Source organism: Mugil cephalus, chromosome 20 (genome assembly GCF_022458985.1).
Source record: "Mugil cephalus isolate CIBA_MC_2020 chromosome 20, CIBA_Mcephalus_1.1, whole genome shotgun sequence".
In the NCBI taxonomy this organism is placed as follows: domain Eukaryota; kingdom Metazoa; phylum Chordata; class Actinopteri; order Mugiliformes; family Mugilidae; genus Mugil; species Mugil cephalus.
In genome coordinates, this window is record NC_061789.1 from 21,845,557 (window position 1) to 21,869,271 (window position 23,715).

Sequence of the window (23,715 nt, forward strand, 5' to 3'; positions counted from 1 at the left end):
TTAAGGCTTTTTCTTGTGTTTTTCTTACAAGCATCATGTTAGAGAAGAGTAGTAACTTGCAACACTTGTGTGGCAGTTGATTTAATAGTGCTCAAGACAATTGGCTTGTATCATGGACTTATGCTTTATAAGCATTTTACTGGACGGGTCTTTGGTGTGAGGAAAACAAAGTTAATTACCTGATTTGTTATTTTTCTTAATGTGTTTTAATAATAAATAAAATGCAGTACTTTTTATGAAAGCAGACAATAGTTAATTGTTACTATTAATAAACTATTGCTCTGTAGATACACTCTATGTATAATATGTGCAGTAGTAACTACGACTCCAAAAGAGATTCTCTGATGTGTCTAAGTTAATGATTTATATATTATGCTTACAGCTTACATTATTTTATATAAGACTATAATAAAATATTTCAGGAAATCATTTTAACTATTTTGTCATTTTCTAAAAAATACTGTTGAATTTGGGTCTTGTCATATACTATGGCCACACTGACCCAATTTAATACTTTTTGCTGTCCAGGGTGGGTTTTAGAAGACAGCAGTCATTTAGATGACACAATTTCCTTTTCTGTGATCCAAAAAAAGCCATTGGGTGACCCACTTTGGCTAACCACAGTGGACACATTTTTGACCTGACACGAGTAAAACATTAGATGCATGAAAGCTGTCTAGGTGTGCTTGTCCTAGATTAAAAGGGACTAGTAAATTTGTCATCTATGCTCCCTGACTAACCCTCACTCTATCAGTGCACCTCATCAAATGTCAGCCTTCTCAGTAGCGTTTTAATCCCTGACAACATACAGATATTATAAGGCAGATGACTGAAGAGTTACATTCTACCACTTTATCTTGGTAAGTGTAAACCCCGGGGCCTCAGCTCAATTGTTCTTTCTGTCTCTTAAATAGCAGAGGCTTCTACAGGTCTTTGTGTCCTGTGCCTTCAGACAGGCTCTTGTTCTTCCTTGGATGACTGCTCCAGACAACTGAATGGCCTCTGAAGAGTTGATTAATTTGGCCGGTTGGTTCAGGGCAAGCTGGTGCACAATCTAGGACAGCATTTTTCATCCGCACACACTTTTGAAGCAGGTACCTGCCCCAGTTCTCACACCATAACCTGCTATATAATTAATGTTGCCATCTACATCCGCAAGGCTGTACATTAACCACATACGCCCTGTCAAGCTTGGCATGAAGCTCCACTGTGCAAATGCAAGTGTGTCTCAGGCACGCCTGTTTATCAGTGTAACTACACAGGGCAATAGATGTATTCTTCTTGTACACATCATCAGTTATCTGAGTCACTTGGAGCTGTTGTGGTGCACGGAAAGGTTGCAACAAAAAAGGTATACGTGCAACATGTCTGTTGCTCAGGAAGTTTCCTTGCTCCTGTATAGCAACATGTTGGCTTGGATATCCCTCTGGTGGCGCATTAGTGTAAAGACTTTGTGTGATTCTAAGCAACTCTTTTTTACATTGTTGCAGTGTTTCTGAAGGTCAAAACACAACTGTCAAAGATGTAAGTAAAGTGGCATTAGAAACCTCTGTAGGTCCTAGTCAATATTTGGATTCTTTCTTTCTAATTGATCTTCCTGAGCTCACAGTTATTACAGCATCTAAACCATCGACTTGTCTTCTAGACCTCATCCCGACTAAGTTGCTCAAGGAGGTTTTTCCATTAATTAATACCTCCATATTAAATCAGATACACTTATCTTTATTAACAGGATATGTGCCCCTGTCTTTCAAAACTGCTGTAATAAAAAAAAAAAAAAAAAAAAAAAAAAAAAAAAAAACACTCTTGACCCAGATGATTTAGCCAACTATAGGCAAATTTCCAACCTTCCTTTTATCTCTAAAGTTTTAGGAATGGTTGTTGCCAATCAGTTGGTTGATAATTTAAACAGGGATGGTTTGTTTGAAGAGTCAGTCAGGTTTTAGAGTTCATCATAGTACAGAAATGGCTCTGGTTAAAGTTACCAATGATCTCCTCCATATCTACCTATGCAGATGATACCCATCTATATTTATCCATGAAACCAGATGAAACTAATCTGCTGGTTAAACTCCAAGCATGCCTTAAAGACATAAAGGCTATGGCCGGTATATTATTGTTGTTGGTATGCTGTTTCAAACTCCTGTCATTATGGTTTGTGTTTATGCCCCCAACTGGGACTGCCCTAATTTCATGTCTTCCCTATTCTCATCCATTCCGTGCCTAGATACACACCATCTCATTTTTGGAGGGGATCTTAACTTATCTATCAATCCCACGCTTGACAGATCCTGTTCAAGAAAATTAATTCAATCCAAAGCAGCTAAGTGTTTGTCTGTATTCACAGATCAAATTGGCAGTGTAGACGTGTGGCGTTTTTACCACCCAACAACAAAGGAGTTTTCATTTTATTCTCAAGTTCATCAAACATACTCTCGAATAGATTACTTTTTTCTTGATAAGATTTTACTACCCTCAGTGAAACAATGTGAATACTCATCGATAGTTATTTCAGACCATGCCCCCCTTCTATTAGACTTGGAACTAGCCCCTAAAACCAAATGCCATTCAACCTGGAGATTAAACACTGGGCTTTTATCGTCCAACAAATTCTGTGAATTTATATCTGACAAGATTTCACGTTTTCTCGAAAACAATAAATCTGACTCTACTTCACCCTCTCTTCTGTGGGAAACCCTCAAAGCAGTAATTCGAGGAGAGATTATCTCATATAGCGCCAGGATTCGAAAGGGTGAAAAGCAAAGGCAACTTGAACTGATGGAAGCAATTCTTCAAATTGATAGACAACACTCCACCTCAGCCAATCCTACTCTCCAGTTGGAGAGACTCAAATTACAGACCGAATTTGACCTTATTTCCACAAACAAGGCAGAGTTCCTTTTAAGGCGTACAAAGGGCACTTGTTATGAATATGGAAACAAGGCTAGCCGGTTACTAGCAAGGCAACTAAAACAGCAATCCTCTTCCCAATTCATTGCTCAAATTCATAAGAACCCCCAGACTTTAGTTACAGACCCAACCGAGATAAACGATATTTTTGCTTCATATTACTCTGATTTATATAAATCAGAAGCCCCATCAGACACTACCTCAATGAACTGATTCTTAGATAATATAGTCTTCCCCTCAGTTGATATTAATTCCAAAAACACTCTAGAAGCCCCTCTCAGCTTGGAGGAGGTGAAAGCCAATCTTAAATTAATGCAAAGCGGCAAGGCACCAGGCCCAGACGGCTTTCCTTCCGAATTTTACAAGAAATTTTCTGACCAACTTGCTCCCTTATTATTGGACATGTTTAATGACTCCTTTGAACTTGGCACCCTTCCTTTGACTTTAACTCAGGCATCAATATCACTCATCCCCAAGAAAAATAAAGACCTCAAAGATTGCAGCAGCTGGCGACCTGTTAGTTTACTCAATAGTGACGTTAAGCTATTGGCTAAGACCCTCGCCGGCTGCCTCGACCCCTGTCTACCAGATGTCATCTCAAAAGACCAAACTGGTTTTATAAGGGGCAGGCAATTATCCTCAAATGTACGCCGTCTGCTCAACATAATACTGTCCAAACCTGAAACACAAGACCCTGAAATGGTAATCTCTATGGATGTGGAAAAAGCTTTTGACAGAGTCGAGTGGAATTATTTATTTTCAGTTTTAAATAGGTTCGGTTTTGGCCAAAATTTTATCTTGTGGATTAAATTGCTATACAATGCCCCAATTGCCAGTGTAAGAACTAATTCAACACAGTCCAACTTCTTTCCTTTAACACGTGGCTGCCGCCAAGGTTGTCCGCTATCACCATTGTTGTTCGCCGTTGCGATTGAACCGCTTTGTATTGCCCTTAGGAGCTCACCGCTCTTTACCGGTGTATATAGGAACGGGACTGAGCACAGAGTATCACTTTATGCCGATGACCTTTTACTCTATGTCTCAAATCCCACTGTCTGCATGGACAGAATTCTGGACATTTTACATACTTTTGGCTCCTTTTCTGGTTATAAATTGAACATTACAAAAAGTGAATGCTTCCCTCTTAATAATACAGCAAGACAGATTCCAGCTCAAACACTACCGTTTCGCTTAGCCTTTTCTAGATTTCAATATTTAGGCATTAATATCTTGAATAGTCTCCCTTTATTACATAAAAATAACATTGTGGAACTGGTCAGAAAGGTGAAATTGGATTTATTACGCTGGAATAACCTCCCATTGTCGCTTCTAGGTAGAATCAACTCTATCAAAATGAATGTTCTACCAAAATTTCTATTTCTTTTTCAGTGTTTACCTATTTACTTGCCCAAAGCGTTTTTCAACGAATTGGATAAAATTGTTTCACATTTCATCTGGGCGGGAAAGACTCCAAGGGCAAGGTACTCAGTTTTGCAAAGATCCAAGGAGGAGGGAGGCCTCGCTGTGCCGGATTTCAGGGCATACTATTGGGCAGCCAATATTCAAAAAGTCTATACCTGGTACAATTTCCCCAATACAGACTGGTGTCAGATGGAAGCTTACTCATGCAACCCTGTCTCTTTACCAGCTTTAATATGTTCCCCTCTAAATGCATACCCTACTAAAGTCACTTCCAACCCGATTGTACTGTCTACTATGAAAATCCTGAAGCAGTTTAAACGGCACTTCAAAATCACCTCTCTTTCCCCACTAATGCCCTTCTGGGAAAACTATTTATTTCCACCCGCAGCACTTGATTCAACTTTCTCTCTGTGGAAAGACAAAGGGCTGGTGAATTTTGATCAACTTTATGACAAGGACATTTTTATCTCCTTTGATAACCTCCGAACTAAGTTTACCCTTCCACAAGCTCATCTATTTAGATATTTTCAAGCCAGAGATTTTGTTCATGGTAATTTTCCCAATTTCCCCCATAAACCACCTTGCACCCTCTTTGATGTAATTCTTTCTCTCCCCACGGCTCGTGGATTTATCTCAGTTGTGGTGAAATTGATCATGTCATCACTATCATCCCCACTGGCGACTAGACATTCATGGGAAAGGGAGCTAGGTTGTTCCATGTCAGACGAATGGTGGGTGAGGGCCCTTGACAGGGTTAACTCCACCTCATCTTGTGCCGGTCTGACATTAATTCAGTTTAAGGTCCTACACAGGATACATTATTCCAAAGCTAAACTTAAAAAACTTTTTAATACAAGTGATTCATGTGATAGATGTTCTTTGGTCCCAGCCAGTCACACGCACATGTTTTTCTCCTGTCCGAAGTTAAACTCATTCTGGTCCTCTTTCTACAATACTCTTTCAAAAGCTCTAAACAAACCAGTGCTCAGGAGTCCGTTAACCTCTATCTTTGGTGTGCCTGAAGAATTCACACACTTCACCAACAGGGAAAATAATGTTATTGCTTTCACATCTCTGGTTGCACGCAGACGTATTTTACTCCAGTGGAAGGATAAGAATCCCCCCTCTCCTAACTCTTGGCTGAAGGATCTAATGTCATTCCTACACTTAGAAAAAATCAAATACAGTATTAGGGGGTGTGCCGATAAATTTTATAAAACTTGGAATCCCTTTCTCTCCTTAATTGATTCAATTCCCTCCTTAGATGATTAAAGTGGATGGTTCTGACTGAGATACACTGATGTAACTCTTTTTTTTGAGAGGGGCCAGGGGTTGTTTTGATGAGTTGATGGTTGAACTTTAAGCACAACGTGTACAAATTGTGATAGTTAAATTTTTAAATTTGTTTTCCAAGCATTTTGGATCCCTCCTCTAAATGTCCCTTTTTGTTATTTATATCATTGTTATTATTATTATTATTTTTTTTAATTATTATTATTATTATTTTTGTTGTTGTTGTTGTTTGTTGGTTTGGTAATTGTTCACCCCTCCTGTTTCTCTTTGAGGAGGAGAGAGTCGTGTTTGCTCATTGTCAGCATTACTCATTGCATTTTGCTCATGGTTTGTGAATGTAACTCTCTTATTTGTGTGTGTGTGTGGGGGGGGGGGGGGGGGGTTCTGAAAGGGGGAAAAATGGGTGAAATGTATCCTCACTAAAGGAAATGTGTTGTATTTTGATAATCCAATAAAAAATATATATGAAAAAAAAAAAAAGACATAAAGGCTATCAGGCTCCTCTCCTGTGGACCAGCTCCCAGTTTGGGTTCGGGAGGCAGACACCGTCTCTACGTTTAAGGTCAGGTTTAGGACCTTTCTTTTTGACAAAGGTTATAGTTAGGGCTGGCTTAACCATCCCTTAGTTATGCCGCTATAAGCCTAGGCTGCAGGGGGACGATGCACTGAGGACATGTCCTCTCCCCTTTCGGTAACACTTTCTATGAAGGTTGTATTTATAATGCATTATAAATACAACCTTCATAGAAAGTGTTACCATCCATTCATATAGAGCAGATGGCTGTTTGTTGCTCCACTGGAATGAATTGGTACCCATAGCCACTCTTTGTGATGATCTGACTGAGGGAGTTCAGGTCTATGCAAAACAGCAATGGTGATAGCACATCTCTTTGGTATCCAGTATACTGCACTTGATGTTGATTTGGGCAATCGGCTTTGAGTTGATTTGGGTAATTGGCTTTGAGCTGGCCTCTAGGGTTGTCTTCTACATTTCTATTAAGTTCTGGATGAAGGCCCTTAGGTTCCTGTTGATATTATACGGTTCCAGTGTCCATGTGTGGCATTGAATCGTGGGCTTTCAAGTGAAGGGAGACTGCTTTATAGACCAGTAGCTAGTGCTTGGCTCCTCAGGTGTTACTGCCAATTCCCTTCTAAGCCCTTCTTGTGTATTGAGAAACACGCTTATTTATCTTAGCCACAATGATGCCTGACAGGGCCTTCCATGTTGTGCAGAGACAGGTTATTGGCCGATAGTTGGATGGGTCTCTTCTGCGTGTCCTTCAGGATTAGGACTGTCTTGCCCTGGGTTAGCCACACTGGGTGGGTCTTATCCCTCAGATGCTGGTTCATCCATGCTGCTAGGTGCTCATGGAGTGCAGTTAGCTTCTTCAGCCAGTACGTATGGACCATATCGCTGCCCGGTGCTGTCCAGCTCTTCATCTTTGACACTCTTTGTTGGATGTCTGCCACTGAGATGGTTACTGGTTCTTGTTCTGGGACGTTGCTGTGGTCAGTTCTTATATGTTCTTCCAGTATTCTTCCACCTCAGCTCTTGGTGGGTCTGACTTGTTATTTCCCTGCCACTGAGAGTTCAGTGGAGAACATCTTGGTCTTATTCTTCTGGCCTCTGCCTCCTTGGTGTATCTTTTCAGCAATGTGGCCAGCACTATTAGTCTCTGTTTGGCAGTTTCCAGTGCTTCTGGTATGGAGACCTGTTGTACTTCTTGGGTACCCCATCATGTTGCCTATCTGCAGCTCTGCTAGCTGACTAACTTCTCTCTGTGTTTCCTTTATCTTGGCCTCTAAACGTATCTTCCATGGTGAGTACTGCCTGTAACTTTTGGGAAGCGGAGTTTGACTGGGAGATTATTCCATTACGTTATATTAGTATTTCGACATCTGCGGTCAGATTCTCTCATGTTAGCATTTGTCTGTTAGCTCACTAATTCAGACTACTGTCCATTGGTAATAGTAAATGGTCATGCTTTATATAGTGCTTTTCTACCTATTGGTACTGAAAGCACTTTACAGTCACAGACGCATCTACCCACACAAACACACACATTCTCACACACCAGTGTCAGTCACTGGGAGCAACTGGAGGTTCCATGTCTTGCTCAAGGATACTCTGACATGTGGTACATTCTGGGGATCGAGCCACTAACCGCTCTACCTATTGAGCCACAGTCACCCCCACTGTCACCCACAAGCACCAAATCATCATCACAGTCATGCACTTGCTGCAGATTTGTCGGCTGCACATCTATGATGCAAATCTCCCGTTTCACCACATCCCAAAGGTGCTCCATTGGATTGAGATCTGGTGACTGTGGAGGCCAGTGGAGTACAGTGAACTCATTATCATGTTCAAGAAACTAGCTTGAGATGATATGATCTTTGTGACATGTCGCATCTGCTGGAAGTAGCCATCAGAAGATGGGTACACTATGGTAATAAAGGGATGGACATGGTCAGCAACAAAGTGTGGCAAGAAAATATCACCCACACCATTATACCACCACCACCAGCCTGAACCATTGATACAAGGCAGGATGCATCCATACTTTCATGTTGTTTACACTAAATTCTGACCCTGCCATGCGAATGTTGCAGTTGAAATCGAGACTCGTCAGACCAGGCAAATTTTTCCAATCTTCTACTGTCCAATTTTGTCGAGCCTGTGTGAACTATAGCCTCAGTTTCCTGTTCTTAGCTGACAGGAGTGGCACACGGTGTGGTCTTCTGGTGCTGTAGCCCATCTTCTTCAAAGTTCAATGTGTTGTGCATTCAGAGGTGGTATTCTGCATTCCTTGGCTATAACGAATGATTATTTGATTTAATGTTGCCTTTCTATCATCTCGAACCAGTTTGCTCATTCTCCTCTGACCTCTCACATCGACAAGGCATTTTTGTCCACACAACTGGATATTTTCTCTTTTTCGGACCATTCTCTGCAAACCCTAGAGATGGTTGTGAATGAAAATCCCAGTAGATCAGCAGTTTCTGAAGTACTCAGACCAGCCCGTCTTGTACCAACAACTATACCATGTTCAAAGTCATTTAAATCCTCTTTCTTCCCCATTCTGATGGTCCGTTTGAACTTCAGCAAGTTGTCTTGATCACCCTTACATGCCTAAATGCACCGAATTGCAGCTATGTAATTGGCTGATTAGGTATTTGTGTTAACAAACAATTGAACAGGTGTACCGAATAAAGTGGCAAGTGAGTGTATGTCTGTATTTAATGCAAAACATCAAGCAACAGAGGGTATGCAGTGATGTCACTGCCTCCCCCCACCCCCCCGAGTGACAAAACACAGTGAAATGTATCAGTAAATACAGCGAGGCCAAGAGAAATGTGGATTATCCGATCAAATGGACTCTACGATGATCCATACGAACTACTACGGATTTGGAAAAGAGGACTAGCCTCAGCTTCAGTTCAATTAATAAAATGCAAAGCTACCTCCTTTACAAGAGAAAAATATAAGTCACATCAATATTACCAGCATCAGTCCTACACAGTACACTTGCCCAAAGTCAGGGATTTTGTAGGATTGTAAATGCAGTAGTCAACCAAAGAAACAGATGAAAATCACATCAAGATTATTTCAGTTTGACATTGGAAGATGTCCAGCTGTACCCTCGGCTCAAAACTGGCAGAAACCAGTGGGACACAGGTACAGTTATCTGCTGTCTGTCTAGAAATGATCTTCATGGAAGAGTTACAGCCAAAAATCCAAACCTCTGACATGGAAATAAGGCCAAGACTCAACTATGCATGAAAACATAGGAACTGGGGTGTAGAAAAATGGTAGCAGGTGCTCTGGACTGATGAGTCAAAATTTGAAATATTTGGCTGTAGCCAAAGCCAAGACAGTTAGCCAAAGGGCTGGAGAGTGGTACAATAATGAGCATCTGCAGGCAACAGTGAACCTACCAGCTGAGTTCCTCCAAAAACTGTGTGCAAATGTACATAGAAGGATTGATGCTGTTTTGAAGGCAGCTCATAGCAAATATTGATTTGACTTAAATTTCTCTTCTGTTCATTGAATTTTGTTAATTGATGAAAATAAACTATGAACACTTCCATTTTTGAAAGCAGTTTACAGCATTTTTACACACCTTCCTAAAACTTTTGCACAATACTGTGAGTGTGTGTGCATACACACAAAACACAATAGCTTGTGATGAGCTGGGGTTATATCCCCACCAAAAACGCCATTGTGAAATATTACATTAAGAATCACTCTTAAGTTTTCAAGTGCAACTTCTTTTAGTTCAGTCACAGACGAAATACTAAACAAATACTAAAACAGCCATTAAAAATTTAAAATTGATTGGTTCCATGAAAGTACACGAGAAATTTTGAGTATTGGGTCATTTTGGTAGCAGTGATCCATTAATGAAGGCCGTTCTTTTTTTGAATAAAACCACTAGACTTGTAAGTTCTTTAGAGACAAAAATGGCTAAAACAAGGAACCTAACACAGGAAACACACCTGAAAATACAGATTCTCAGCCAGGAAGGGTACCGCTGCCACCAGATCACCAGGAAGTGCAGATGCAGTGCTTGAGCAGCTGGATCTACTCTGCAGGAATACAGACAAACCAACAGCTTGGAAGACAATCCGAGATCTGGGCATCCAAGGGTTTCTTCAGCATGAAATGGCCGCATCCTGATCTACATATGTAAAGAAAACCACCGAATGACATCACAGGAGCTCCAACAGCAGTGGTCAAACCAAAATGGTGTCCAGTGTTCCATCTACACTGTACGTGGTCAAATATTAGATTATGGCTTAAGGCCCTACAAGGTTATCAAGGAGTCCCTGATCAATGAGAGACAGAGGTTAGCTTAGCTACGCTGGGCCCAAGCACGCAAGCACTGGACTGGAAGAAGATTCTGTCATCAAATGAGTCCAGTTTCTAGCTTTATCTTCCTCCTGCTAATGTGAGCATACACAGAAGGCCAGGCGAAGCATTATTTCCAGCAAGTACAATACTTACTGTCAGGCATGGTGGAGGCAGTATCATGGTTTGGAGATGCATGAGTGCTGCTGGTGTTGTTCCTCTCACTGCCTGTGATGACACACTGAACTCTGCCAAACATTGTGCTATTCTCCAAACCCACATGCTCCCTTCGCTGAATGCACTGTTCTGTCGAAGCTGAAACTGGATGTTTCAGCAAAATAATGCCCCTTGCCAAGCATCCAGAGTCAGTAGGAGCAACACTTCAAAAAGAGTCAAATTAACACTCTGTGGTGTGGATCCATATAGACACTTTACACTCTATCTTGTTGATTTAGGTATGCTGTTTTTGCTGCCTGTGTGTACATATATATTTTGATGTGTGTGTGTGTGTGTGTGTGTGTGTGTGTGTGTGTGTGTGTGTGTAGTATTATGTCTTCAAACTAGTATGTGTCTCACCCCAACAATCATCCCTTAGCCACAACATTAAAACCACTGACAAGAGAAGTGGATTACATTAACCGCACATTTCCACTGTATAGCTATACAGTACCGGCCAGTAGTTTGGACACGCTTTCTCACTGAATTGAATGAAAAAGCGAATGTTTATTGTGATTTGCCTGCTTTCTGTAACTAATTCAACGCAACTGACGTCGAACGTTGTCGGTAGACGAGGCGTTGACGTAACAAAACACTGCTGCCTCCGCCACGCTCCGCTGATGCTCACACATCAACGTACACACGGTACGGGGCAAAAAGCAGTCCGGTACCCCCGTCGCTTGAATAAAGTCGATCTGAAGTCGTAGGTAGCATTTTGATAGCGGCTACTTTGCAGCCTGAAGATGTTCAAGAACGGAAACCACCACGGGAACACAGCAGCCGGGAAAGACGCAGGGACAACCCCCGGCGCTGCAGCGCGCAGTCCCGAGAAGAAGAGGCGAAGAATCCGGGTGTGGTGCGATGGGTGGTGAGTTATTTGTAAATGATAACAATAACTGTAAAAAAACAAGGATAACTATATCCATACTTCTTCGCATCTAGCATGTTTGCCAGAATTTTATTTATTTATTTATTTTTTCCACTTGCCACCGGTCTGGCCTGCTCTACGGTACACCACACACCATCTTTACTTTGCAGTGCATTACTGGGGATTCCTTGTTTCCATTTTCTTCTCAACAGGCACATGTTTACTACTAAACATGGCCAGACTTTTGTATAGGCTAGTAGAAATAATATTATTGAGTGGAATTAATGCATTAAAATGTGTGCTTTAAATGTGTTTTTCATATACATATAAAAAAATAATATTCCTGCTGTAGTTTGTGTAGAATTTCCCTACAGTAACAGACAATAGAAAGACAGACAGAAAAAAAAGAATTTGTCTTAATTTTAGGAAAAATGGAGTTTACTCCATAGTTTTCTATTTACATCTAAAAGGCTTTTTCATGGAAGACATTTTGACCTGTCACCCGTTATAACCTCTGGTATAAATGATAAAAAAAATAAAAAAAATTAAAAAAAAAAAGATAATGGCCTGAATTCCACTCTGGACTTCATGGGGCAACTGAAAAGCTATTACTAATGTTATTTTTAAAGTTTTATATTTTCATAAGCAATAAGTCATTAAAGGAGAAAGGGATGGATAAAGATCCTTACACAGAAGCCTGAATTGTCTCTTGGAATTCCTCTCATAACTTTGACACTTTTATAAACAATGTTTCATCTTTCAGTATGATGTAATTAAATATTAGTAATAAATATTGTTGAGCAGGGTAGTAACATAGATCAGTGGAGGTTTAATATGGTGTCGGAATAATGTGAAGGAACAAACAGATAATTAGACACTAATTAATTAGACAAAAGCAGTTTCATGGTCATGTGTAATATGTTTTCATTTATTATGCAGGTAGCATATGTCGGAAGTTGTTTTGAAGTGTTTCATCTGCCTCTGCAGACCTAGTAAGTCAAAAAAATAATTATGGAACATTGACCCCTCCTTCGAAATGATCCACACTTGCACAAAATCCTACAGAGATCCACTCGTGATAGCAATTCAAATAGGACAAAGAGTAGTACAGTAGTTTTTACCATTGACCTTTGTAGAAGATTCCACTCCTTTGCCTGTCTGCTGCAGTGATCGGCTTGAAACCGTATGCCCAAGCCCACGTGCCCAGTTTGCTCATATGTACATGCTCCTATATATACAGTATATGTATATGATTAGCTGTTTTCTTTAAAATATTTTTATGCTATTTGCAGTATACACAGCAAATTGAGAAGAGTTGAATTCTTGGTGTTAAACTACACTAGTAGAGTTAATTATACTCTGGGTAGAGTTAATCCATTATAATTAACTCTCAATAGTTGTTGTCAAAACCGAGTGTAAAAGTGTCACTAAATCAAACCTCTAGGTGTAAATGTTTAAATATTAACTCCGAACTTCTTACTCTAAACTCTGATCCTGTATTTAAGTTTGAAAATAAATGTTTTCATAAAACGTGATAAGATGATACTTATGGTTCAGAGTTGCTAGCTGGCGTGCTAAAGTGGTGCTAACGCTACACTGTGCCTTACCGTTGCATGTTCTAATATTTGTGGTGCAAGTTTGAAAATAAATGTTTTTGAACTACCAAACATGGCTACCTTTTTATTTTAGTAAAGTTTATTTTCCAAGTATTTTTTGTAGAATTATATAAGAATTATATTGACACCTTTTAAGTGTCATGGGGGTAACACTTGCGTAGTAAGGAAATAGAGAGTTAACTGCTAACACTACATAGAAGTGTTATAAAAAAAACACTGGTTGGTATTAGGCAGTGTTAAATTTAAGTACAAGAAGAGTCAAATTTACACTAACTTGGTATAAAGGTACCAACACTCGAAAAAGGAAAAAGTGTTAAATTAACACTCTGAGGTGTGGACCCATATAGACACATGTGTTAATATCAGCTCTTACAGTGTTAATTTGGGTATGCTGATTTTACTGTGTAGTGTCTTGATAATTCTCATAATTCTTCGTCATGACTAAAGCCATGAGCCGAACTCTGAAGCGTATCCCTGCTCAGATTCAGTTAGCGTAAGCAAAGTTGGGCTTCACAGCACAGCTGACTCACCCACTGTGGGTGAACTTGTTTTTTTTTTTGTTTTTTTTTTAAGTCTGTGATGCGATGTAAGTCAAGTCAACACCAAAGTCACAGCTTTGGCTTGATACATAGGATGATAGATAGAGCAGGTTGTCACGAACTGGAGGGTTAGCAAGACTTAGACTTGGACTTTAATGATCCTCAAGGATAATTGCTTGGTCGTAGTAGCTTAAGTGTTACAAAAAGATGAGCTGTTATACAGCGGGATAGAGTAGGGAATAAAAGAAGTTCCGTTCACTATGGCAGTGGAATCTGAATCATTTAGCTCTAGAATGAGCTCCTCTGTCCCTCTTATCTTTAGTGTAGTGGATGGGATGGATTTTCCATAATGGAGAGCAGTTTATCCAGTATCCCCCTGTCCCTCAGTGAGACAGACAATTCCAACTCCCTACCACTCACATGCCCAGCCTTTTGGAACAATTTGTTCATCCTAATGATGTCTTTTTTGCTGGTACTACTCCCCCAACAATCCACAGCAAAGTACCGAGCACTCACTACAACAGACTGGTAGAACGTCTCTAGTAACTCACTGCACACACTGAAAGACCTGAGCTTCCTGAGAAAGTAGAGTCTACTCAGGCCATTCTTGTACACAGCGTCACTCGAGTCCAATCTGTTGTCCAGGTACCTCCAGGTCCTGGATGGGGATGTCCTCTTCCTCTTAAGTCAGTGACCAGCTCCTTGGTCTTGTCCACATTCAGGAGTAGGTGGTTTGGTGGTAGGGTAGGTGGTCACCTACAAACAAGCAAGACTTCTGGCTCTCACAGACCTGTAACTTCTTCTTTAAGAGGCTCCTCTGTCCTCCACTCGTTACCTGTATGATTGGCACCTGTTTGAAATTGTTATCAGTATAAAAGACACCTGTCCACATTCTCAAACTGTCACACTCCAAACTCCACTATGGCCAAGACCAAAGAGCTGTCAAAGGACACTAGAAACAAAATTGTAGACCTGCACCAGGCTGCGAAGACTGAATCTGCAATACGTAAGCAGCTTGATGTGAAGAAATCAACTGTGGGAGCAATTATTAGAAAATGGAAGACATACAAGACCTCTGGGACCACACGGGAGAACCTAGTGAATGACCTGCAGAAAGCTGGGACCAAAGTTACAAAGGCTACCATCAGTAACATACTACGTCGCCAGGACTCAATTCCTGCAGTGCCAGACGTGTCCCCCTGCTTAAGCCAGTACATGGCCAGGCCTGTCTGAAGTTTGCTAGAGAGTATTTGGTTGATCCAGAAGAGGACTGAGAGAATGTCATATGGTCAGATGAAACTAAAATGGAACTTTTTTGTAAAAACTCAACTTGTCATGCTGAGTTGCATCCAAAGAACGCCATACCTACTGTGATGCATGGGGGTGGGAACATCATGCTTCGGGGCTGCAAAGGGACCAGGACGACTGATCCGTGTAAAGGAAAGAATGAATGGAGCCATGTATCGTGAGATTTTGAGTGAAAACCTCCTTCTATCAGCAAGGACATTGAAGGTGAAACGTGGCTGGGTCTTTCAGCATGGCAATGATCCCAAACACACTGCCCGGGCAATGAAGGAGTGGCTTCGTAAGACGCATTTCAAGGTCCTGGAGTGGCCTAGCCAGTCTCCTGATCTCAACCCCATAAAAAATCTTTGGGAGGGAATTGAAAGTCTGTGTTGCCCACCGACAGCCCCAAAACATCACTTCACTAGTGGAGATCTGCGTGGAGGAATGGGCAAAAATACCAGCAACAGTGTGTGAAAACCTTGTGAAGATTTACAGAAAACGTTTGACCTCTGCCATTGCCAACAAAGGGTATATAACAAAGTATTGAGGTGAACTTTAGTTATTGACCAAATACTTATTTTCCACCATAATTTGCAAATACATTCTTTAAAAATCAGACAATGTGATTTTCTGGATTTTTTCTTTTTTTTTTTTTTCTTTCTCATTTTGTCTCTTATAGTTGAGGTATACCTATGATGAAAATTACAGGCCTCTCATCTTTTTAAGTGGGAGAACTTACACAATTGGTGGCTAACTAAATACGTTTTTGCCCCACTGTAGAAAACAGCATCATCCACACCAACATGAGGCTAATACGTGAACTGAAGTGGGTCCAAGACGGGGGCCACCAGGGGTCTCAGCTGAGCCAGGACAGATTTACATGGTCTGGGCCTACTGACTTTCTTACTTTCTCCAGCTGTGTTCTCTCCTGGTTAGGCATTACAGTCATAGGGCTGTGTTAGTGCTTGCACTTGGAACTTTTTGTATGAGCTGACAGGAGCAGCAATGATGAGTCGGCTAACAGAAACATTTCCCTAAGGACCTCATGGTAGTTGTTGTTATACAACTACCATATGTAATGTCAATAGTATCTCTGGGTTGGTTGAATAAAACAAGCTATATTAATGTGTTACTGTAAAATACTGTGGAATAATGGCTTGATAAGTGACTGTAGAGATCACTGGTTCAAATCCCCTCCACAACGTGCCCTTGAGCTAGGCATTTTAGATTATCATCCAACCTTTAATATTAAAGATAAAAACAAATAACTGAGAAAATGATCAGGCAATTCATTAATGCCCATGGGGAAAAATACCTTGTTGACTTAGTGCTGGTGTGGAAGAATAGATGTTTTGAATCTCTGTGTATGAAGGCCAGGATTATGATGTGTTTCCAGGATTGTGCTGGTTTACTTTAGAGTTCCCCAAGTTAAGTTGTGGCTGCCTATCTTTGGTTTGGTGGAATGTTGCAGGATATTTGGAATGCCAGAATATTTACCGGTGGGGTGACCATGCAGGAGAGCCAGTGTCAACAGAGCTCATGTTTTTAACCCCCTTTTCACTTTCGTTACTGTAATGTTTTAAAAATATTTCTGAAGGAATTCAAAAAAACAAAAACAACGAAAGACAAAGAACCAGAGCTTTAACAAGAGGTGACTGTAGTGTACCAAGGCGTAGAACAAAATTTTGTCACATGGTTGTTTCTATAAGAGGAACACAGTCATGGAATAATTTACCAGCACACATCAGAAATTGTGACAATTACTCACTCTTTAAAAAAAATCTCAAACATTGGTTAAAAACAAACCAGACACGTAACCATACAGCTTCCTCTTAATCTGTTGCCTGTTCCCGGGGCTTTTAGTATATTGTTCTGCAACTGTGGGGTAAAATTGTTTGTCTTTATTTGTCTGTCTGTGTCTGTCTTGCCTTGATATTGTTTGTTTGTGTTCTGTGTTGTAATTGTCCATTGTATGATGTCTTGTGTGGTTTTTAAAATTGTCCACTGTTTGTTAACCAGGAACCTGCCTTGGTACTATGGCTGAAATTTAACAGTCATGCTACGAACGGCACATTTACACCCATGCTGAACGCATTAGTGTTGATGAATGTGCATTGTCCTAATTCGATAAATAAGTTGAAATTGAAATAATCTTTGTCAAAAAGGAAATTATTAAGCCTGACCTTAAAAGTAGAGACAGTGTCTGCCTCCCGAACCCAAACTGAGAGCTGGTTCCACAGGAGAGGAGCCTGATAGCTGAAGGCTCTACCTCCCATACTACTTTTAGAAACTCCGGGAATCACAAGTAGACCTTTACTTAGAGATCGTAGTGATCTGTTGGGACAGTATGGTACTATGAGGTATTTTCAGATATGATGGAGCTAGGCCTTTCAAGGCCTTATATGTAAGGAGGAGGATTTTAAATTCAATTCTAGATTTTAAAGGGAGCCATTGAAGAGAAGCTAAAAAAGCCCTGAGACAGGATGTTCCTAATTTTAACAATATTACGCAGGTGAAAGAAAGCAATCCTGGTCATCTACTTTATGTGAGAATTAAAAGACATATCCTGGTCAAATGTGACACCAAGGTTTTTCACAGTAGTACTGGAGGCTAAGGTAATGCCATCCAAAGAAACCAGTTGATAAGATAATCAATCTCCAAATACAATACAAGGGCCAAATACAAGTATTTGAAGTTTACAAATTATTAAATTATTATTTGTGGTAGTGTTGTTGTTGTAATTATCATCATACCACAATAAGAATTACCAATGCTCCAAAATAAATCGACTTTCTTTAACCAATCAGTGAGAGGACTGACAAGGAGTAGAAGTGATCCTCTGAAGTAGCTGCAGTTAAAACTTTGAACTGGGTCTTTGCGTGGTGGTCACTTCTGATATTGATAAGTTCACAGGCAGCTGAACTAGTTAAAGAGCATATACAACTACAGTGTGTCATGTCATGTATGTCATGTATTATAATGCCAGTGCATATTGCACATTATTATGTCACATGTTATGACAATACATGGGCCAGACATTTGGCTTCTGCAGGCCAGATGTGGCCCACGGGCTACCAATTGGGGTTCGGTGCTATTGTATTGTAATATTATTATATTATTATGTTTTTCTTTCATAGTTATGACATGCTGCATTATGGCCATTCCAACCAGCTACGCCAGGCCAAGGCCATGGGAGATTACCTCATTGTAGGAGTACATAGAGACAGTAAGTTTATGACATAGACATCGTCACCTCAATCTCTCTTCCACTTTTTCCTTACCTAAAGTCAAGTTCATTTGTACTGATCTTGACTTTTCATTCCCAGTTCTCCTATTACTCTTTGCAGTGTATGATCTTACCATTGCCTTTTGAATACACCTGCAAGGCACATACTTATAGGACTTAATAACCCCATGCAGTGTTTCAATTCAATGAGAATGTCACGCACACTGGTGATTCAGTCTCAGTGTTCTTTTAATCTCAGTCTACATTATCTTTGTGTCAAAAATATCATATCTGTGTATTTTTTTACATTTCAAGGTGAGATTGCAAAGCACAAGGGTCCACCAGTCTTCACTCAGGGAGAAAGATACAAGATGGTGCAGGCCATAAAATGGGTAGATGAGGTGGTGGAAGGAGCTCCTTATGTGACCACCCTTGAGACCCTAGACAAGTACAACTGTGACTTTTGTGTACATGGAGGTACAATGTTTCAACACCCCATGTCTTTGTTTTGACAAATTAGTAATATTAGATCATTTGTAATACTTAGATATTTGATTTACCACCTGAACTACGCCAACTGAACTGTTGTTTCAGATGATATAACACTAACTGTGGATGGGAAAGATACATATGAGGAGGTGAAGAAGTCAGGACGGTACAGGTGGGCTTTCTTGTTCAAATATGCAGATGATACTAACAAATGTGTGTACTAATTAAGTTACATAGTGCATAATGTTGTGACAGGGAGTGTAATAGAACCCAGGGAGTTTCAACCACAGACCTGGTTGGGAGGATGCTGCTGATGACCAAAGCACACCACAGCAACATTGTGAGTACTCTCTAACACTCTCTACATGCCCTTAGATCAGAGCACAAACCTAATATTCTCCTCTCTTCTTTCTAGAATAGTTCAGACTATCAGAAGCATGCAGACAACTTTGGAAAGGTAAGTACCTCATTTGTTTCCAGCTTAGTTTGATGCCTTGCTCCTCACTTATCTTACTGGCAAACAACTAAGTAGCAGTAAAGGGTCTCGTCATTTCAACAGCTTGGAGGACTAATCCTACAGATTTAACCAGGCTTGTATAAACCTTTGAGTTAGCTGATGACCATTACTAACTTTGTATGCATGTGGGTTGTGTGTGTGTGTGTGTGGGAGGGGGGTCAGCAAGGCCACAGTCCCTGGACAGGTGTGTCCCAGTTCTTACAGACTTCTCAGAAGATCATCCAGTTTGCTTCAGGCCAGGAACCTCAACCTGGAGACACTATCTTCTATGTGGCAGGAGCGTTCGACCTCTTCCGTAACCTTTTTTAAAGTCACAAAAAATTGCTATATTTTACATGTTTACATTTTATTCAGAAATCATGTACAACTGTTATTTAGGTGTGAATGGTGCAAATTATTATTCTAAGAAGTGTTGCTACAATATGGTTGTTCAAAGTTTTTGAAATGTACAGTCATTCCTGACAAGTTCTTGTCAGATATTGGCCATGTGGACTTCCTGGAAGCAGTGCATAAGCTTGCACAAAAGTCATACATTATAGTGGGGTTGCATTTTGATCAGGTGAGTCTGTGTGAGATATTTACCACCTCCCTGATTTGAGTGTTGTGTGCATTTTTAAACACATCTTTTCATATTTTTCAGGAGGTGAATCGTTACAAAGGGAAAAACTACCCCATCATGAATATCCATGAGAGAACGCTCAGTGTCCTTGCTTGCCGAGTGTGTTCTTAGGCTTTATATAATATTAGTTCAATAAGCTCAAATACGGATGTGGACAAAATTGTTGGCACCCTTCCGTTAAAGAATAAAAACCCACGTTGATCACTAAAATAACTTGGAACAGACAAAAGTAATAATAAATAAAAATTTACTATAAATTCTAATAAAAATCAGACATTGATTTTGAATTGCAGTTCAACAGAATCATTTTAAAAAATGAAACTAATGAAACTGGCCTGGGCTTTAATGTAAGGGTACCAGCAATTTTGTCCACATGTACATTGATTATTATTTGCCTTTTCACAGTACGTGTCTGAAGTAGTGATTGGTGCACCTTTTGCTGTAACAAAAGACTTGCTAGAACACTTCAAGGTAAGACAGTAAATATTAAATAATATATATAAATATATATATATATACAGTGGGGGAAATAAGTATTTGATCCCCTGCTGAATTTGTAAGTTTGCCCACTTCCATAGAAATGATCAGACTCTGGTTTTTATGGTTGTTTACTGGTTATGGGTTAAGACAGAATATCAGTCGAAAATGCATAAAAAACACACAATCTAAAAGTTATAAATTGTTATGTATTTTATTAAGGGAAATAAGTATTTGATCCCCAACAATTCACTTAGAATTCAGGCTCCTACAGATTGGCTGGTGCGCATGTGGCACACAGCTGTGCTCAGTCAACTAATTACCAATACTCCTGATCTTAACTCGTCATGTATATAAAGCACACCTGCTCTAAGAATCAGTTTCTTACATTCCAACTTCTACAGCACCATGGGCAAGACCAAAGAGCTGTCAAAAGATGTCAGGGACAAGATTGTAGATCGCACAAGGCTGGTATAGGTTACAAAACCATCAGCAAAAGGCTTGGTGAGAAGGTGACAACTATTGGTGCCATTATTCGCAAGTGGAAGACCCATAAAAGGACCATCAACTGTCCTCGGTCTGGAGCTCCAGCAAAATCTCGCCTCATGGAGTGAGGATGATGATGAGAAAGGTGAGGGAGCAGCCTAAAACAACACGGCAGGAGCTTGTTAATGATCTGGAAGCAGTTGGGACCTCCGTCACCAAGAAAACAGTTGGCAACACACTGCGCCGTTATGGATTGAACTCTTGCAGTGCCCGCAAGGTCCCCCTGCTCAAGAAGGCACATGTACAGGCCCGCCTTAAGTTTGCCAGTGAACATCTAAATGACTCAGAGAAGGCTTGGGAGAAAGTGCTGTGGTCTGACGAAACCAAAGTTGAGCTATTTGGCATTAACTCGACCCGCCGTGTTTGGAGGATGAAAAAACGTGAGTATGACCAAAGAACACCATACCCACGGTTAAGCATGGAGGTGGAAAATCATGTTTTGGGGCTGTTTTTCAGCAAAGGGTACAGGGCAACTTCACCGCATTATGGGGCCAATGAATGCAGCCATGTACTGTAACATCTTGGACAAAACCTTCTTTCCTCAGCAAGAACACTGAAGATGCCTCGTGGGTGGGTTTTCCAACATGACAATGACCCAAAACATACTGCCAGGACAACAAAGGAGTGGCTCAAGAAGAAGCATATTAAGGTCATGGAGTGGCCTAGTCAGTCTCCAGACCTTAACCCGATCGAAAACCTGTGGAGGGAGCTGAAGCTCAGCCAAGAAACTTGAAGGATTTAGAGACTGTCTGTAAAGATGAATGGGCCAAAATCCCTCCTGCGCTGTGTGCAAACCTGGTGACCAACTACAAGAAACGTCTCATCGCTGTGCTTGCCAACAAAGGTTTCTCTACAAAGTACTGACTTGTGTTGTGCTTGGGGATCAAATACTTATTTCCCTTAATAAAATACATAACAATTTATAACTTTTAGATTGTGTGTTTTTTATGCATTTTCGACTGATATTCTGTCTATACCCATAACCAGTAAACAACCATAAAAACCAGAGTCTGATCATTTCTATGGAAGTGGGCAAACTTACAAATTTAGCAGGGGATCAAATACTTATTTCCCCCACTGTATATATATATATATGTATAAAAACCCCTCATACATGATTTTGTGTTCACAGGTGGATCTTGTTTGCCATGGCAGGACAGTAAAATGCCTCGATAAGGATGGATTTGACCCTTATGCTGTAAGACTTCAGTCATAGCCACGTTATGCAGTAACTCTTCAAGAGTCTGATTTGGAAATTTTTCTTTCTACCTAGGTGCCCAGAAGGAAAGGAATCTTGCGTTCTGTTGACAGTGGGAACAGCCTCACTACTGATGCCATTGTGCAAAGGATAATCAAAAACAGGTTTTAAAAAATCTGCATTTATCATAAATATACTGTACATGTCCTTACATTCATAGTTTTATAAGGTAACAAATTGGACATTAATGGCTATTTTTTAAATAAGCAATACAATAAATTGTGATATGGCATACTGTATATCATTTGTGTGATCAAGGCTGCTATTTGAAGCAAGGAACAAGAAGAAGGAGGCCAAAGAGATTGCTGTGATCCAGGCCATGAAGCAACAAGAGGAAGAAAACACTAAAGAAACAACCAAGCCATTAGTAGACACGAACTGTCAGCATAACTGACTATCAATTCAATCAGGTTCAATTAACATGAACAGTAAAATCACCCCTTTGGAAGTGTTATGACACCTACAATCCTCCAGTCTTTATAGCAGCTCGTTCTTTAATCAGGGTGGAGTAGTCTTCTGTGTGAGTAGGTTTTTGTTTGCGTGTGTGTGTTTTGGGGTGGGGATGTGAGGGTGAGTGTGTGTGTGGGTCAAATAACTGAATATTGTGCATATGCAATATATGTCCATGTCAGTCGAAAACCAAACAGATAAGATATATAATGAGTTGGAACAAGGAAGGGGCATCTATATATGTGTGTATATATATACACACACACACACACACATATACAGTAAAATTTATATTTTATCTCTTATACTTACTTGGGTTTCTGAAGTGTTTAAGTTTACCAAGGATTTTGATTTTGTGCTTATGCACTGTGGAGGGATTTTTTTTTTTTACAACTACTAATTCAGCTTCACTGTATTTATTATAAACGGGGCGCAGGCTCACGGAAGATGCTTAAATCACTCAACAATTTGAGTGTCAGAAGACGTTTCCCTGTTTCCCTTTTTCTGTTCTGGCTAGAATTTAAGAGTGGTGTAGTGAAACTTCTTGGGAGACCTCATGTACATATCAGATCCTATTCTGGACTGCACTACCTACTCCAGAAATATACAGAGCTCTTATGTTGTAAAGGTAAAATAGTTTTTTAACTCTAAATGCACACTGTTAAGGCCCGTGTCTTTTGAGTACAGAAGTTTTAAAACTAACAACTTTTTTTTCATGAACAAAGTAACCTCTGTCTGTATATCAAGTGATTAAATAATGTTTTTCTAGATGTAAGTTTTACTCATCTCCTGTACATTTACTACTGTACAGAGGTTTTTGTGGGCTTTGGTTCAGAAGTGAAATTAAAGTTTTAATGTTCACAACCCAGATATAAGTGTTTTGAGTGTCTATGAACAGAATTACAGACTTGCAGAGAAGATTTACTTTAAGAATATTTACTTTGTGTATCAGACACATGCCTCTCATTTAGCAGTGGTGTAAGAAATGATGACAGCTAATTAGACTATTTCTGGACTGCATCATAAGATTTTACAAAATCGCCACTGCTGTTTATCCTAACTAGGGTCGTGGGGTGTGTGCTGGTGGAGCCTGTTGTAGGGTGAGAAGTGGGATACAACCTGACCAGGTC

The 23,715-nt window shown here is 40.2% G+C and overlaps 1 protein-coding gene across 2 annotated transcripts; it reads left to right on the forward strand.

Moving 5' to 3' along the window:
* The first annotated feature begins 11,287 nt into the window (after positions 1–11,287).
* Positions 11,288–23,453, forward strand: LOC124997710 (ethanolamine-phosphate cytidylyltransferase-like). 2 transcript variants are annotated; one of them, XM_047571643.1, is made up of 13 exons: positions 11,288–11,561; positions 18,141–18,229; positions 18,545–18,706; positions 18,824–18,890; positions 18,974–19,058; positions 19,134–19,175; positions 19,389–19,530; positions 19,712–19,794; positions 19,876–19,953; positions 20,260–20,325; positions 22,010–22,075; positions 22,151–22,239; positions 22,394–23,453. In XM_047571643.1, the coding sequence occupies exons 1-13, from the start codon at positions 11,437–11,439 to the stop codon at positions 22,527–22,529; spliced, it is 1,230 nt and encodes a 409-aa protein (XP_047427599.1). In that variant the 5' UTR covers positions 11,288–11,436; the 3' UTR covers positions 22,530–23,453. The 2 variants fall into 2 exon arrangements, with proteins under 2 accessions (XP_047427599.1, XP_047427600.1); XM_047571644.1 differs by having other exon boundaries at positions 19,398–19,530.
* The last annotated feature ends 262 nt before the right edge of the window (positions 23,454–23,715 follow it).